Source organism: Carettochelys insculpta, chromosome 6 (assembly GCF_033958435.1).
Source record: "Carettochelys insculpta isolate YL-2023 chromosome 6, ASM3395843v1, whole genome shotgun sequence".
NCBI lineage: Eukaryota > Metazoa > Chordata > Testudines > Carettochelyidae > Carettochelys > Carettochelys insculpta.
The window spans coordinates 110,486,410-110,501,137 of record NC_134142.1 but is presented as its reverse complement, the minus strand read 5'-3'; the positions used below and the strand labels follow the sequence as shown (position 1 = coordinate 110,501,137).

At 52.6% G+C, this 14,728-nt stretch overlaps 1 protein-coding gene across 1 annotated transcript in view; it reads left to right on the top strand.

The window, feature by feature from the left end:
- The window catches only part of SYT8 (synaptotagmin 8), a 30,622-nt gene that overhangs the window by 3,018 nt on the left and 12,876 nt on the right, over positions 1–14,728 (top strand). Inside the window, exons 2-3 of the mRNA XM_074997826.1 lie at positions 10,933–11,073; positions 13,867–14,024. Of these exons, the coding sequence (XP_074853927.1) occupies positions 10,953–11,073; positions 13,867–14,024 (279 nt within the window). The 5' untranslated portion in view covers positions 10,933–10,952. The remainder of the gene's footprint in view (positions 1–10,932; positions 11,074–13,866; positions 14,025–14,728) is intronic.

Below are 14,728 nucleotides of genomic sequence, written 5' to 3'. Positions count from 1 at the left end.
TGAAAGACCTACCCACATGAGCCTACAAAATGCCACCCTGGCCGAGGTTTAAAAAGCTCTGGCACCCCCATTAGTGACCCATATTTCATAGCTTTTGGCTTCCTTCCACCCTTACCTCTGGCTTCCGTGCCTCCAACTTAAAGTGGCTCAAGTAAACATTTCTAGCTAGGTAGCAGCTTCCCTACAGAGTGACCATCCATCCCGTATTGGGCGGGACGGTCCTGTGTTTGGGGTGCCAAAAAGGCGTCCTGACTTATTTTTTTAAAAGGGACTAATTGTCCCATATTTAGGCCCTCAGAGGCTGAGGATGGAGGCAGCCACTTTCTCCAGGCAGGGAGCATCCGTGGCTGCTGCTTTCTCGGGGCCCTGGGGCCAGCAGCTACCACGGCTCCCCTTTCCCTGGGGCTCCAGTGCAGGGAACACCCACAGCCGGCACTTCCCTGGGGCTAAGGACTAGGAGTGCCTGCAGCTGCTGCTCCCCCAGGGCTCCGAGGCCAGGAGTGCCTGTGGCTGCCGCTTCCCCGGGGCTTGGTGCAGCCAGGAGCCGCCCCTCACCCCATCCCTATCCCACATTTGGCACAGGGAGATATGGTCATCCTAGCTTCCCCCAACACCAGAGATCCATTCACACGAAGAAGCCAGAATGGAAGGGCCTGTTGCTACCTTATAAAGCCCAGAGATTTATCCGTGTTCCCTACTCTCCTTACCAGAACAGCACAAACCCTCCTGCTCTGTACTAACTTTCTCCTACAGAAAGGTATTGCAGCGTAACGTCCTGGGGGGCAGGACAGTTCTTTCACCTATCAGCTCTAACTGTGACTTAGGCCAGTGGCGATTGCTTAGACACAGCAGAAGAATGGGGCACTGCGATATGAAACAAAAGGAGGGGGAGAAAGAGAGAAGTGAAAGGTGGATGAAATGTCTTGCTTCTCAGTCCTTCCCACCTGATGGGAAATTGCGAAAGTGGATCTCAAGCACCAGGAACAATCCCTGCTCCATTACATGTGCAGATTGGCTGCATGTGACTAGAGGTTTTCGGCCTTATAAAATCCGCCTGGTATCCAGCCTACCAAAACCAAGTCCCTTTCTGTGCAGAGGAACAGACCCTCAGCTGTGTAGCTCAGCAGAGCACCACTGATAGGAATACTGATATAGGCTAATGCCAGCCAAGGAGCTGAGGGCATCTCTCCACTCATGTCAGCTGTGCTATGCTAACTGACACCAGCTGAGGAGTTGGCCCATCATATTAATAGAACCCTTGGGCCACAGAAGGAATTGGGAGGTGAACAGCACCAGGAACCAATTTGCTGCAATGCTGAGCAATTTGGTGCCTGGGAGGCTTCTCAGGGAGGTGGCTTTGGGACATTCATCTGTGACCTTTAGCCACACCCAGTAAAGCAGAGAGTTGCCAGGTAATTAACAGGCAATGGGGAAAGAGCTGCTGTGGACACCTGGTCCCCACCTTTGTGTGTGCACACGCCCACATGTTAATCTGTGACAGGCACACACCCATTCCTTGGCTGAATGTCACTCCAGGGTGTGTGCTGTAGCCTGGCATAAATGTTGCCTTTATGGCAGGTGGAGCATGCCCCTGAGAAGAAAGCTGTCCTGGGAGCTGCTAGAGAAGGGAAGGAGGACAACAGTGGGGGAGCCAGGCCAGCAACCTTCCTGCACAGCCTTGCCCATGAGCCTCAGTACTATCCTGCAACCAAAGCATTAGAACTTCTGAGGCACCTTTACAAGGAGCAAATGTGATAGTCTGTGGTGCCCTTACCAAAGTCCATCCTCCACTCTGCCTACCTAAGTCTCCTTGTGCTGGGCATTTTCTTCACCTCCAGTCCCAAACTGTTGTGTAGCGTTCCTGTGTGCTGTTCGACAGCTGCTGTATTCCACCCCAGAAGCAGAGGATGAGATCCTTTAGGGTAGGCCTGCACTGCACAGCTATTTTGAAATAACAGCTGTTACTTCAAAATAACTAACCTAGTGTCTACTAGTGGGTGTCTTATTTTGAAATTGGTAAACCTCATTTCAGAAGGCATAATGCCTGTTTCCAAATAAGCCACAGTGTGTTCAATGGCTCTATTTAGAAATAGGCTCTATGTGTTTAGACTGTGTATTTCAAAATAGCTAAGTGCTATTCCAAAATGCATTTTTGTGTGTAGCAGCGTTATCTGGAAATAAGCTATTCTGGAATAGCTATTCTGAAATAGCTTATTTTGGAATAAGGCTGCTGTGTGGACATGCCCTTAGTTCCCTCAAAAGCATATTGTAGAGCTAATCTGATGTAGTGCTTGGAGATGGGGTGAGAGATGACACAGAAATATCTCTAGGCTCTTCACTCTTCTTACTTCTTTATTTTCTACTGTTGAGGCCGTCTTTTCAACATGGGGTTTCCTTTGCTTTCCAAAGCACCTGCCAATAAACAATTAGATAGTCTGCCTGCTTACAGAAGCAGTGCATAGATGCAGACTCAGCCTCTTTCAAACTACTCTGTCAGTGCTCTAATGAACTACTTTATGGCTCCCTTTTGCTGCCCAAGCTTTGTAACTGGGCTACAATAACATATATGAGAATCAGACTGTGTGTATGTGTGCATTTGTTTCTATCCATCCTGTGTGTGAATGCATTTGTAAGTATATGCATACATTTATGTGGGCTTGTGTGGCAGCTGTCTGTTTTTAATATATGCAGTAAATTGGTTCCTCCTAGAAAGGTGGAACAAATGTATCTTTGGTATGTGCCATGCCCAGAGCCCAGCGTGCAGACAGTCAGGCATGTGATCAGAGACTCTTGCACTAGATGTAAACATGCAGCCACATGTGCATCCACATATACTCATATGCTGTATGTATACTCAGCATATATGTACATGTGGCTGGGTGTGCATGGTCGTGCATTTATATGTGCGTGGACTAGATACTGTGAACTGGATAAAAGCTACATCAGTGGGAAATTTTTCTTGACACTTTTCTGCTAGCTTTGGTCTGGATGTCAGCTGAGACTTGTCACTGTTTGTTTGCCGTAGCTATTGTGAAGGTGTGGCACATGCCAACAATACATTTGTTCCACCTTTATAGGAGGAACCAATTCATTGCCCCATAACTTTTAAATTCCTAGCACTAGCCCTGGCAATGAGTGATGTGAAAGCTGCTTCAACCAGGGACTCCCTCTCACTCACTTACTTCAGGGAGCCTGCAGAAGATACAGGCAGAGGTTTTCACTTTGTTTGCAGTCACTATTACTCTTTGATTCACACGCACTAGCATTGGTTAAGGGTCCTGTCACTGCAGGGGAATATTTAAATGTAAAGAGTTTTTTCAGGGAAGATAAAACAAAATTCATTCCAGCACTTTCTAATAAATGCTTCAGAGTAATTTTATTTTAGACAAATATATGCTCAGGATTCTAAAGTGCCTTTCTTCAGCACGGATTGGAGTCCATTCTTTGTTCTGCCTGTTTGGAAATTTACATGGGACTTTCAAAGTGCTCAGTATTAGCTGAAGTCTGACCTTAATTGCTGCTGCAAGGGGCTACTGAACTGCAAGTAACAATAGACTTGAATTTAATTTAATAATTGTTAGTTAAGGTTTGAGAATCACTTGAAAACAAACATCTCTGTTCACATTTAGTAGCCTCATGAAATATTTTCAGCAAAATTCAGACAAGGAAATTTCTTTTTAGGAATTTCTCCGCATGTGTCTCTTTGCTGAGTGGCAGGGTGGCAGGCAATTTATGCTTGCACTTTCTCATTAATTGGAGATGTTCAAATTCAGGAAGTGGTTGCTGGGAGCCAAGGTAAATACACACATACTTTGCAGTGTCCCATCTGGCACAGCATTTGTGAATATGATTCCAGGCAGGAGATTCACACACCTGGCTTTAATTATTGAATGGCCGGCATCCAGCATGGTTGTGGATGGGTGTTGCACACTCTTGCCTGGAGAAAGGACCTTGTATGTTGTAACTGTGTCGACATTCCTAGTCACAATATTAATAATACCTAGGGCATTTTCAGCAGTAGATCTCAAAGCACTTTACCAACGTCATAATCATTATCCCCCTTTTACAGATGGTGAAACTGAGGCACAGAGGTGAAGTGACTTGCCTCACACTACACAGCAGCACAATAGCAGAGTTAGGTCTCCTGATTCCCAGCCCAGTGTTCCACCCACTATACTGCCTCTTGATGAAGTACCTACTAAGGATGTCTCTGATTCCCTACTCACTATCACAGCAATATTTCCCTTCGCTTCCCACTCAGCCAACGTTAGGCCAGATTGTGACCCCTCTGTGTGCAATGCTACGCTATGAATTCACAGCTATCCCTGGGTAGACAGTATGGTCCAATAGCTATAGCATTGGCCCTGGGAGACAGAAGAGGTGTAGTCTGTTCTAGGGTCTCCTGTCACTTTCCCTTTCTGTGCTTCTGTTTCACTTCCCTTTGTCTCTCTGGTCTGTGTATGTAAAACACCTAGCACAATGAGATACTGATCTTGGTTGATGCCTCTAGGTCAGGGGAGGGGCAATAATTTGTGATGTGGGTGGGGGACACTCCAAGAATTCAGAAACTGGCCACGGGCCACACTCTTCCATGATATTAATGGAAGAGGTGCAGGCTCTGGGACAGAGGTTGGGTGCAGAGAGGAGCTTGGGGTAAGGGACTGGGGTGCAAGAGGGGGGCATGGGGTCTGGGCAGGTGTTTGGGTGAAGGAGGGGGATGTGACCTGTGGTAGGGGACTAGAGTGTAGGGGTCTGGTTTGTGATGGAACGAAGGAGGGGTAGTGACCTGAGAAAGGGGATTGAGCTGCAGGGTCTGAGAAGGGGTATGGGTGTCACAGGGGGGTCAGAGGATTTGGGTTACATGGGATAGAGGGGCAGAGGTTTAGGAGAGTGAGGTGCCAGAGACAGGTTCTGGCTGGGAGACTTACCTGGGTGATTCCCTGCCAGCAGCCCAACTGATTTCTCATGCAGACTCCCTGCCTACCCACCATGGCAGGGGCCATGTACCTCTGTGAATAGCTAGAGCCTGAGGGAAGGGGGAGGAGCGCTTCAAACAGGAAGCTCCTATTGGCCATAAACCAGCCAATGGGATTATGAAGTCTCTTCCTCCACCCCCCACCCTGCAGCTTTTGCAAATAAACAGCATCCCTTGGGTATTTTCCACAGAGGTTTGCAGGGGCAGGGCAGGGTGGGGACAGAACCTACGGGAGGGTCCCTGATGCTTCTGTGGGCCAGATCCAGCCCCTGGGCCATCTTTTGCCCAGCCCTGCTGTAGGTGCTATAGTAGTCCAAAGTGGGACTACTTGTGTAAGTAAGGGCTCAGCTGAGTAATGGGACCTGGTCCATTGTCAGCACCTTGCATACACAAATCTCAACCGTCTCGTCTTCTCCTTTGTTAGTTTAACAAGAAATCTGTTCCTGCTAATTCTGGAAAAAAAGAATGAGGGGTGGCTCCTGGTAACTCCTGGATAACCCTATTCTTTCTTTCCACCTGTCCCTGCTGTAATGTCCCTCTGGCCACGTGACTGTGTCTCTGTGCTGGAGGCTCCCAGACACAGAGCTCTCATAGAACTGCGGTGATGCAGCCCCAGCCTGGGAATTCAGGCTCCAACTCTAGCTGCTATGGTGCACTTTTATTAAGGTACTGATATGCTGTCTCAGCGCTAGAGGCTGTGATTAACATAGCAAGGCTGATGATGCATCATGTCTCAGGGCATGCACAGCATTGTAGTGAAGGCAGTCTAGTATGAGGCAGTTCTTAGTGTCTAATATGCTCCAGATTTACTAACATTCTGTCACTTCAACTGGCCAGAGTGTTCTTCACTTCCTGTGCTCAACGAGAGCCTGTAGTTACAGAGCCTGCTACTAATACACTTTGTGTTTTACCCTTGAAGTGGCTGCATTTCAGAGAGTGAAACCAGAACTCTGTCTGTGGGGTTTGTAACACCTTCCAAACACATATCCTTCCCAAGGGACATATGGGTGCAATAGAAATGTAAGGGGCCCATGATTCTGTATATGGAGTTTGGTATTACGTGTATGGATCACTGACTTACCACTGTCTCCCCTCCATTGCCTCATGGGGATTCTCATTTACTCCAGGAACGGAATTCAGGAGTGGGGTGGGGAAAGAACTGTGTGGAGCAGGAGAGAACCTGCTCTCTGTGGCAACATCTATTACCTACTGCAGGTCCCTTCTGAGGCTGCTACTGAGCAAGGGGATCCAGCCAATGCAAGCACAATGCCTGCTCCAGCCATGCTGCCCCAGGGAGAAGTCAGGGCAAAACGGCTCCTGTTTCTGTGGAGAAGGAAGTTCCTTTCCTCCAGGATCCTTGACATTTGTAGGATTGGGACGGAGCATGAACCCTTGTACTTAGAGCTCGCCAGATCTCTCCCACCTGGGGGATGGTTGTAGGATCACTCCAGCCACGTCTACACGTGCCGGCTACTTCGAAGTAGCCACGCCAACTTCGAAATAGCGCCCGCCACATCTACACGTGGCGAGCACTATTTCGAAGTTGACATCAACGTAAGGCGGCGAGACGTCGAAGTCGCTATCCTCATGAGGAGATGGGAATAGCACCCTACTTCCACGTTGAACGTCAAAGTAGGGCACGTGTAGCCGATCCGTGTCCCGCAACATCGAAATAGTGGGGTCCGCCATGGCGGCCATCAGCTGAGGGGTTGAGAGACGCTCTCTCCAACCCCTGAGCTCGATGGTCGCCGCGTGCAGCAGCCCCTTAAAGCTCCCCGCACCCTGCCTTCCTATGCAGGAAGCTGAGAGAGCGTGCAGGCGGCAGCACAGCCACGCGGCCTGCCTGCACGCCTCCCTGCAGCCTAGAGACACCCCCCCCCCCGCTGCGATGGCCGCCCGCCAGCCCCCTAAGCGCCCCCAGGGCACCCCCCCCAAGGGGAGCCAGGGCTCCCAGGCCGGCAGCCAGCCAGGGAAGAGGCAGCGGGGCCCCTCCTGGATGGAGGCTGAGATCCGGGACCTTCTGGGGCTCTGGAGCGAGGAGGAGGTGCTCCAGGTAATGGGGAGCAAGAGGCGGAACGCGGATGCGTTCGCTCGGCTGGCCGAGGGCGTACTGCCTGGGGTCACCCTGCCTGCACTCCTGACCACGTCAGGAGTAAGGTCAAGGAGCTGCGGCAGGGTTACGCCTGGGCCCGGGATGCGGCCAGCCGATCTGGAGCCTCCCCCGTCACTTGCCCCTTTTACAGGGAGCTCAGGGAAATCATGGGCCCCCGGCACACCTCCTCCCCGCCAGCCACTCTTGACACCTTGGCCGACGAGCCCCAGCAGGCCCCGGAGGCGGAGTCCGCCCCGGAGGCAAGCCCTGCACCCCAGGGGCCCCCCCCAGGAGCGCACCCCTGGGATGCTGGAGGAGGAGGAGGAGGAGGAGGAATCCTCCTCCAGCGACGGGGGGCTCCGGATTGCCATCCCGTCCCGGAGCTCCAGCAGGGCGTCGGCCCACCGGGTGTCCCCCGACCGTGGGAGCGGACTGTCAGGTATGTATGTACCCCCCCGGTGCACACCCCCGGGGTTGAGGGGCGGGGGCAACAGACATGACCAGGGCCCTCCACATGCCCAGATGACCATGGCCCCAAGGACAGCAGTGGCATGTCCCTCAGAAGAGTGCATCAGCCCCTGCCCCCCTAGCACGACAGTACCATGCCCCACCCCTGGGGATGCGGGAAGCGGAACCTAGGGTCCCCCGGGGGGAGGGGGTGGGACACCCATCAGCAGCAGCAGCATCTCCCGGCGATGGTAATGGGGAACCAGCAGCAGAGGGGTGGGGGGACAAGGGCCATGGCTCGGGGGCCACACTAACAGCTGTCTCCACTCTTCTTCCCCCCCTGTGTTCCGCAGCTGCACCATCGGAGGGACCGGAGAGCGCCGGCGAGGTGTCAGTGGTCCCAGAGAGCCCACCGGGGCTATCACTGCAGGCCAGCCCCTCGGCGGAGCACCGACCAGCCCCAGGGCGGGGACGACGGTGGACCCAGCACCACCCCCGGACGGCGATGGACCCCCAGCTGCTGGTGATCCTCCGGCAGCAGCAGGAGGTCTCAGAGCAGTGCTTGTGGGTGGAGGAGCAGCGCCTCCATCTGCAGGAGTGGGCACTGGCCTGGCACCAGGAAGCATGGGGGGCCTTTATGCGCACGTTTGAGCGCATCGTGGACTACCTGGCCCCCCATGCCGCGCCGGCCGCCGCTCTGCCCTCCCTGCCTGCTCCACCCGCTGCTCCACCCGCTGTCGCACTGCCGTCCGCCACTGAGGGGCCATCCTCCGAGGGGGACCTGGGGCCTGCTGACACCCGCTGGCCATATCTGCCGGTCCGCCCGGCCCCCAGCCAGCCCTGGCCAGGGCTGAGACCGAGGCGAGGGTCGCAGCCGCCCACCCCCAGCGCTGAACATTAGGGGGTGCGGGGCCCAGGACGTGGCCCCCCCCTTTGTACATATCCCCTTTTACTTGTGTTGTATATAGTTTGTATTAGACCCCTGTTATGTTATGATACCTGCCCCCCCATGTAAATAGTTCTCCCCTTCCTTGTGTTCCACTGTTTTTTGGTTATCCATATAATATATAATATTTATATTTGTTGTAATAGTATAATAATAAGAATTCAACGTTTTGTGGTTTCACGAACAACAGCTCTATTTTTATTTGCAAGAAAAGTTGGGGGGGTGTGCTCTTGGGTGCTTTGTGGTGTGGGCGTAGGGGCAGGGAGTGTTGTGGAGGATGGTGGGGGGTCCAGTGGGGGGCCTGCCAGCGTTCACCCTGCGGCCTGGTCGAAATGGGCCCGCAGGGCCTCCCAGACCTGGATCCACTCGGGGTCCACCTGGCGACTGGGGGCAGCGGGTGGCTGCACGTCAGCCCTGCCAGCCTCCACAGCCCAGCCCAGCCCAGCCCTGAAAGAATGCCTCCCCCTTGCTCTCCACCATGTTGTGGAGGGTGCTGCATGCGCCCACAATCTGGGGGATGTTGGTGGGGCCCACATCAAGGCGGGTGAGGAGACACCTCCAGCGCCCTTTGAGGCAGCCAAATGTGCGCTCAACCACCTGGCGCGTGTGGTTCAGGCGCATGTTGAAGAGCTCCTGGCTGGCTGACAGATGGCCCGTGTAAGGGTGCATGAGCCAGGGCCGGAGGGGGTACGCCGCATCTGCGACGACGCAGAGGGGCATCGTGGTGTCCCCCACAGGGATCTCCCACTGGGGGATGTAGGTCCCCGCCTCCAGCCGGCGGCACAGGCCTGAATTCCGGAATACCCGGGCATCGTGGGTGCTGCCAGGCCAGCCAACATAAACGTCCAGGAAGCGGCCCCGGCTGTCCACCAAGGCCTGGAGGACCACTGAATGGTAGCCCTTCCTGTTCAAGAAGCGTCCTCCACTGTGCTCCGGGGCATGGATGGGGATATGGGTCCCATCCAGAGCCCCGAAGCAATTTGGGAAGCCCAGGGTGGCAAACCCCGTGATGGCGGCATCCAGGTCCCCAAGCCGCACGAGCCTATGGAGGAGCAGGGCATTGATTGCGTGGACAACCTGCAGGGGAAAGACATGGGAGAGCACCAATGAGGGGTGTGCATTGATGGGGTGTCCCAGGGCTCCCCTCCCCTCCCCTCCCAGGGCTCCCCTCCACCCCCAGGGCTGCCTCCCCCTCCCTGTGGGTCCTCTTACCTCCATGAGGACAGCCCCGATGATGGCCTTGCCGATGCCAAACTGCTGCCCCACGGATCGGTAGCAGTCTGGAGTGGCCAGCTTCCAGACAGCGATGCCGACCCGTTTCTCCACACTGAGGGCACGCCGCATGGCGGTGTCCTGCTGCCTCAGCGTGGGGGTGGGCCACTGGCAGAGCTCCAGAAATGTCTGCCAGCTCATACGAAAGTTCTGGAGCCAGTGGTCGTCGTCCCACTCGCCGAGCACCAGCCGCTCCCACCAGTCGGTGCTCGTGGGGTAGCTCCACAGCCAGCGGTGTATGCAGCGGGGCGGGGGGGGGTGGCAGCAGGGTCTGGGGTTGCTTCTTCCTCCCCTGGGGGCAGCTCCTCTTCCACAAAGAAAAGGTGATCAGCTGCCTCCTGCATGGCATGGAGCAGGGCGAGCACTGCTCCTGCAGGGGCAGCCGGGTGGACCTTTGGCTGCTGCTGCTGCTGGGGGTCCATAACTGCTTCGCCGAGGTGTGCATGCCTATGGCTCTGCAGACCGCGTGCTGTGCAGGCTGAGTGTGTCTTTAAGGGAGCGGCTAGCTGTTGCCCCGGAAGTGCTAGTCCGCCCTGTGACTCTGTCTGCAGCTGTTCCTGGCACCCTTATGTCGATGTGTGCTGCTTTGGCGTGTAGACGCTCCCCCCCGCAGCTCCTACTTTGACGTGGTGCTGCCCAACGTTGACGCTGAATGTCGACGGCACCAGCCCTGGAGGACGTGTGGACGTTATTCATCGAAATAGCTTATTTTGATGTCGCTCCATCGAAATAAACTATTTCGATGTAGCATACACGTGTAGACATAGCCTCCATGACCATGAGGAAAAGTGCAGCACTCATCCTCCCTGTCCCTTTCCCAGTAGTTTCTCTGCAGGACGGGACCGACACACAGAATCACAATTTTTCTTAAATGGGAAGCATTTACTTTAAAAAAAAAAAAGCCACAGATGACAGAGACAATCAGACTTCCACATAGCTTGAGTCCCAGCTTTGTCTCTGTTGCTTATCAGGGGCTTTACCCTGTCTGAAATTCTGTCTAGCGCACAGAGACACTTAGTGGTTGAATAGTATAATGCAAATTAACATGTTATACTGATGGTGAACTAGTCCAAGATACTCATATTTTACTAAATTTCTTTCCTTTTTTAGATGTATTTATTCTTATTGGAGTCTCGGGTTGGAGACATAAACAGTACAAAATAAATGAATTATTTTTTTTTATTTTGTTTGTTTTTCCAGGTTGCCCACACTTACTTAAGATGAACAAAATGAGTACAAGTAACACAACCACCCCTCCTGCTCCCAGTAGCCTCACAACGACCGCTGCTTTGACCACTGCCAAGCCTAGCTTCATTGATGACATTATTAACAAAATACCATGTAAGTAAATTAAAGATGGCAGAGTGGGCACAAATGCTGAGTTTATTGGGATTAATTTGTCTGCAGAGTTCATCATTAGTCAACTGTGCTTGATGAATCTGGGTCTTAACCTTGATCTTGCAAACGGCTGCCACCCACCAGGCCTTCCGGGCTGCCACCATCATTAAAGCCCTTGTGAGGGAATGGAGAAAGGAGGGCTTGGTCTTCCAAAGGTTAAAGAAAGCCTTATCTCTACCTCGCTTTACCTGCAACCAAGGCCAGGTCTGAAGGGCACAGTTTGGGGGTGACTAGCAAGAAGGCAGGAGTCTGGTTCAGCATTCTAAGCACATGAACGATGCCTGCCTGCTCAGCAGCCACAGGAACAAGTCAGCCCCTACCCCTATCCCTCCGGGAAAAGAGGGGAACCTACTGAGAAGCCGCAACGAAGGGGAATCTGGACTGTTGGGGCCACACTGCAAACTTAAGGGCTTGGCTAGGGAATGATTTGGAGTTCCTGAGCCAGGAGCACAGGGTGTGGGAAGCCAGTGCTCCACCTACTTACTCAGTAACCTAGCCACTAGGCTACTCAGCCACCAGAGACCCAACCACAGCCCTTAGCTTCCCGTAGTCACTGTGTCCCCTGCAGACTGAGGTCATTGCTCTTGGCCTCAGAGCCTAGTGGTGTAGTCTCCCAGCCAGCTCCTTTGCCTTTTCACCCTCCAGCTCCACTTCCTGGTGCCCTGGCATGAGAGCTCTGACAGGCTATCTTGATGTGATGATTCTGTCCTAAGGACCGAGTTTAAATGGTGGCACCCCTAGTGCCTGGGTACCTCAGGAAGAGCAATGAAGAAAGGAGAATTTAGAAAAAGATGATACTACCACCCTTTAAGGTCCTGTACAGGATAAGCGTGATGCTGGGGACTAGCCTCAGCCCCAGGAGGGCCTGGAATTTTGTGGTCGGATTCCTGGGTTGTGCTGCATTCTAGGGGCAGCTTCTGGTACATTTTTAAACTGTAGGTCACTGTTAAACCACTTCAGTTTAAAAATTACTTGTACAATCAGCTCTGGGTTTATTTGGGGGAGACTAGAGGAGCAGTTTAGCTGGATGTTTCTGCTAGAAAGATCAGCTAGGAAAGAGTGAACCGTGTGGCCAGCTTTAACAATCTATTGATGGGAATGCAGTGGTTTATGCCTGCCAGAGAGCAATTGTTTCAGGCTGTCTCTAGACTGATGGAAGCAATGGCACACCTGTTACATCTGCTTATGTTCTGTATGTTCCCCATCATAATCGTATATACCTGAAATGAAAGTTTGCAGTTTGCAACAAATTCCTGCCTCAAGGACGTGAGCTCCTGATCCAGTTCCATTGCTGCAGAGCTGCAGGCTAAACTCCATCATGGGTACAAGGGCTTAGCCAAGCCAATCTTCAGAACGAGAGTCAAATATAGCTCAAGGGAGCCGACATATTGACCTCTCAAGAAATATGAAATCATGCTGACACAATGCTGCTTCTGACATACTGATCTGCACTGATTATTCAAACAGAGGCACTTGGACCCCCCCAGAATAATTCCTCATTTAATGGAGATTGGGCACATAATGTGTCACTGCTGGATCTGATATTCACAACCCCTTCCTTATTTCCTGCTATCTTCCATGGCGGTCAGGAAGCACACAACTGGACTTGCTAGGATGTAAACAGTGGGAGTTAAAGGACATGGCAGTATCTGTGCAGGATGTGACCTGTTTGTATACACCGTCTCCTTGTAAAGGTTTGGACAGCCAGCACTGCTGTGCAAGCAGGACATGCAGCATTGGGATAAAACAGGCTGGGAGGGAGAGTGTGCGCAATATTGGCTCCTCTCCTTGCTTCAGCTAGAGGAGTTGCTTCTGTACTTGGGTCTTTTCTTCCCTCCATGCCAGCCAGGGGAACAGTTTCTGAGCGCAGCCTAGCAGATGTCTCCCATTAATCTCAGTAGGAAGTAAGTATGCAGGAGCAGTTCTACACTAAAGAGTTAAGTTGGCCAAGCTATGTTATGCCAACCCAAGCCCTGGTGCAGCCAGGAGTAGGTGGATGGAAGAAGGTTTCCACTGAGCTAACTGTTGCCCCTTGAGAATGTGGAATAACTGTGCCAATGGGGGACCTCTCCCGGTGCTCCAGTGAGTGCTTACTCAGAAACACTGCCTCTGTGCCACTGTCGTGTTTCAGGGCTTGTCTGGACTTCAATCCCCTGGATTACTTTGAAAGTCTCAATCAGTTTATCTCCCCAAGTCCCCTGGTTGGAAAGGAAGGTACATCAACCATTTGGCCTCTGACGATACTTCTCACATGCTCCATTGGTCTCAAAGCACTGTGCAAAGATAGGTGAATTACCCCTTCCTCCATCCCCTTGGGTAGGGGAGTATTATGTCCCCTACTGACCACTAGGGACCTTATGCCTGGGGAAGTTAAGGCCAGACTTTTCAGGTGGGTGTGCCAAGCATCATGCAGTTAATTTGTCTGTATTCTTTCATGTCGGCCACTGTGGCCTAATTTTCAGAAGTGCTGATCACACACAGCCCTGAGTTAGTTCAGATGGGGCTGCAGAAGCTCAGCATCTATGAAAAGCAGAGCACTCTTATGTCAGTGCCGAGATCTGGATGTTGGTGTTTAAAGTCCACACGTGGACCTAGGTGATTTGCCCAGGGCTCAGATTATGACTCGGGAGTCCTGAGAACATTCTCACCCTGGTGCCTGGGATTATTTAGACAGGCATTCCACAGAAAGTGACATAACCCCATTTTTTTCTCTTTGTTTCTCCAATGCCGCGACAGTACCCAAATGGGCTCTCATCGCCATTGCAGTCGCAGCTGGCCTTCTCCTCCTCCTCTTCCTCATCTGCATCATCAAGTGCTGCTGTTGCAAGAAGAAACACAAGAAGAAGGAGAAGCTCAACTTGCATAGCATCAATGGCTCCACCACTGCCAGCCTGGTAGGCTCCTTCCACTGCCACCCGCACTTCTCCCTCCCGGCTGCCACTGCCTTACTCCACAGCTTGGAGGTGCACTCAGAAGCAGTGGCATGTTCCAGTGAACTTAGCCAAGAATGTAGGGCTTTGCCGCAGGCTTATAATTCGGGCAGCTTCTGCTCTGCAAACACCTCCAGCTAAATTATCAATGCATGCTACAGGCCAGAATGAGGGTGGCTTGGCAGAGATGCATGTGGAGAACTTCCCCATCACCTCCTTGTCTGATGGACATTATGACTCTAGCCAATGCTGTGAGTTACCCATTTTCCTGAGCACCAAATTAATCAGATATGGAAATAGAGGAAATAAAAATGGAAGTGCAGGGCACCCTCTGTCTTTGAGCCTGGGAACAGCCAGCATCAGAGAGATCTGTGTTTAGTGTGATGTACCCCTGTCCCTTTTCAGAGTACTGGAGCTTATGGAGGGAGCCTTGCACAGGGCCTCTGGTGCGAGTTGGCGAGGCCTAGGGGCAGTTGGCCTAGGGTCTGGAAAACTAAAATGTCCTGGGGCTCCTGGCTGTCACTGCTACTGCTGCAAGCAGCAGCCGCCAGAGCCCTGTGTCCTTTAAATGGCTGTTGGAACCCCATGCAACATTGAGGGCTGGCTGTCCCTAGAGCTGTCCCTTCTGCCCAAGGCCCCAGCCCTATCAGGTCCCAGAGCCAAGCCCC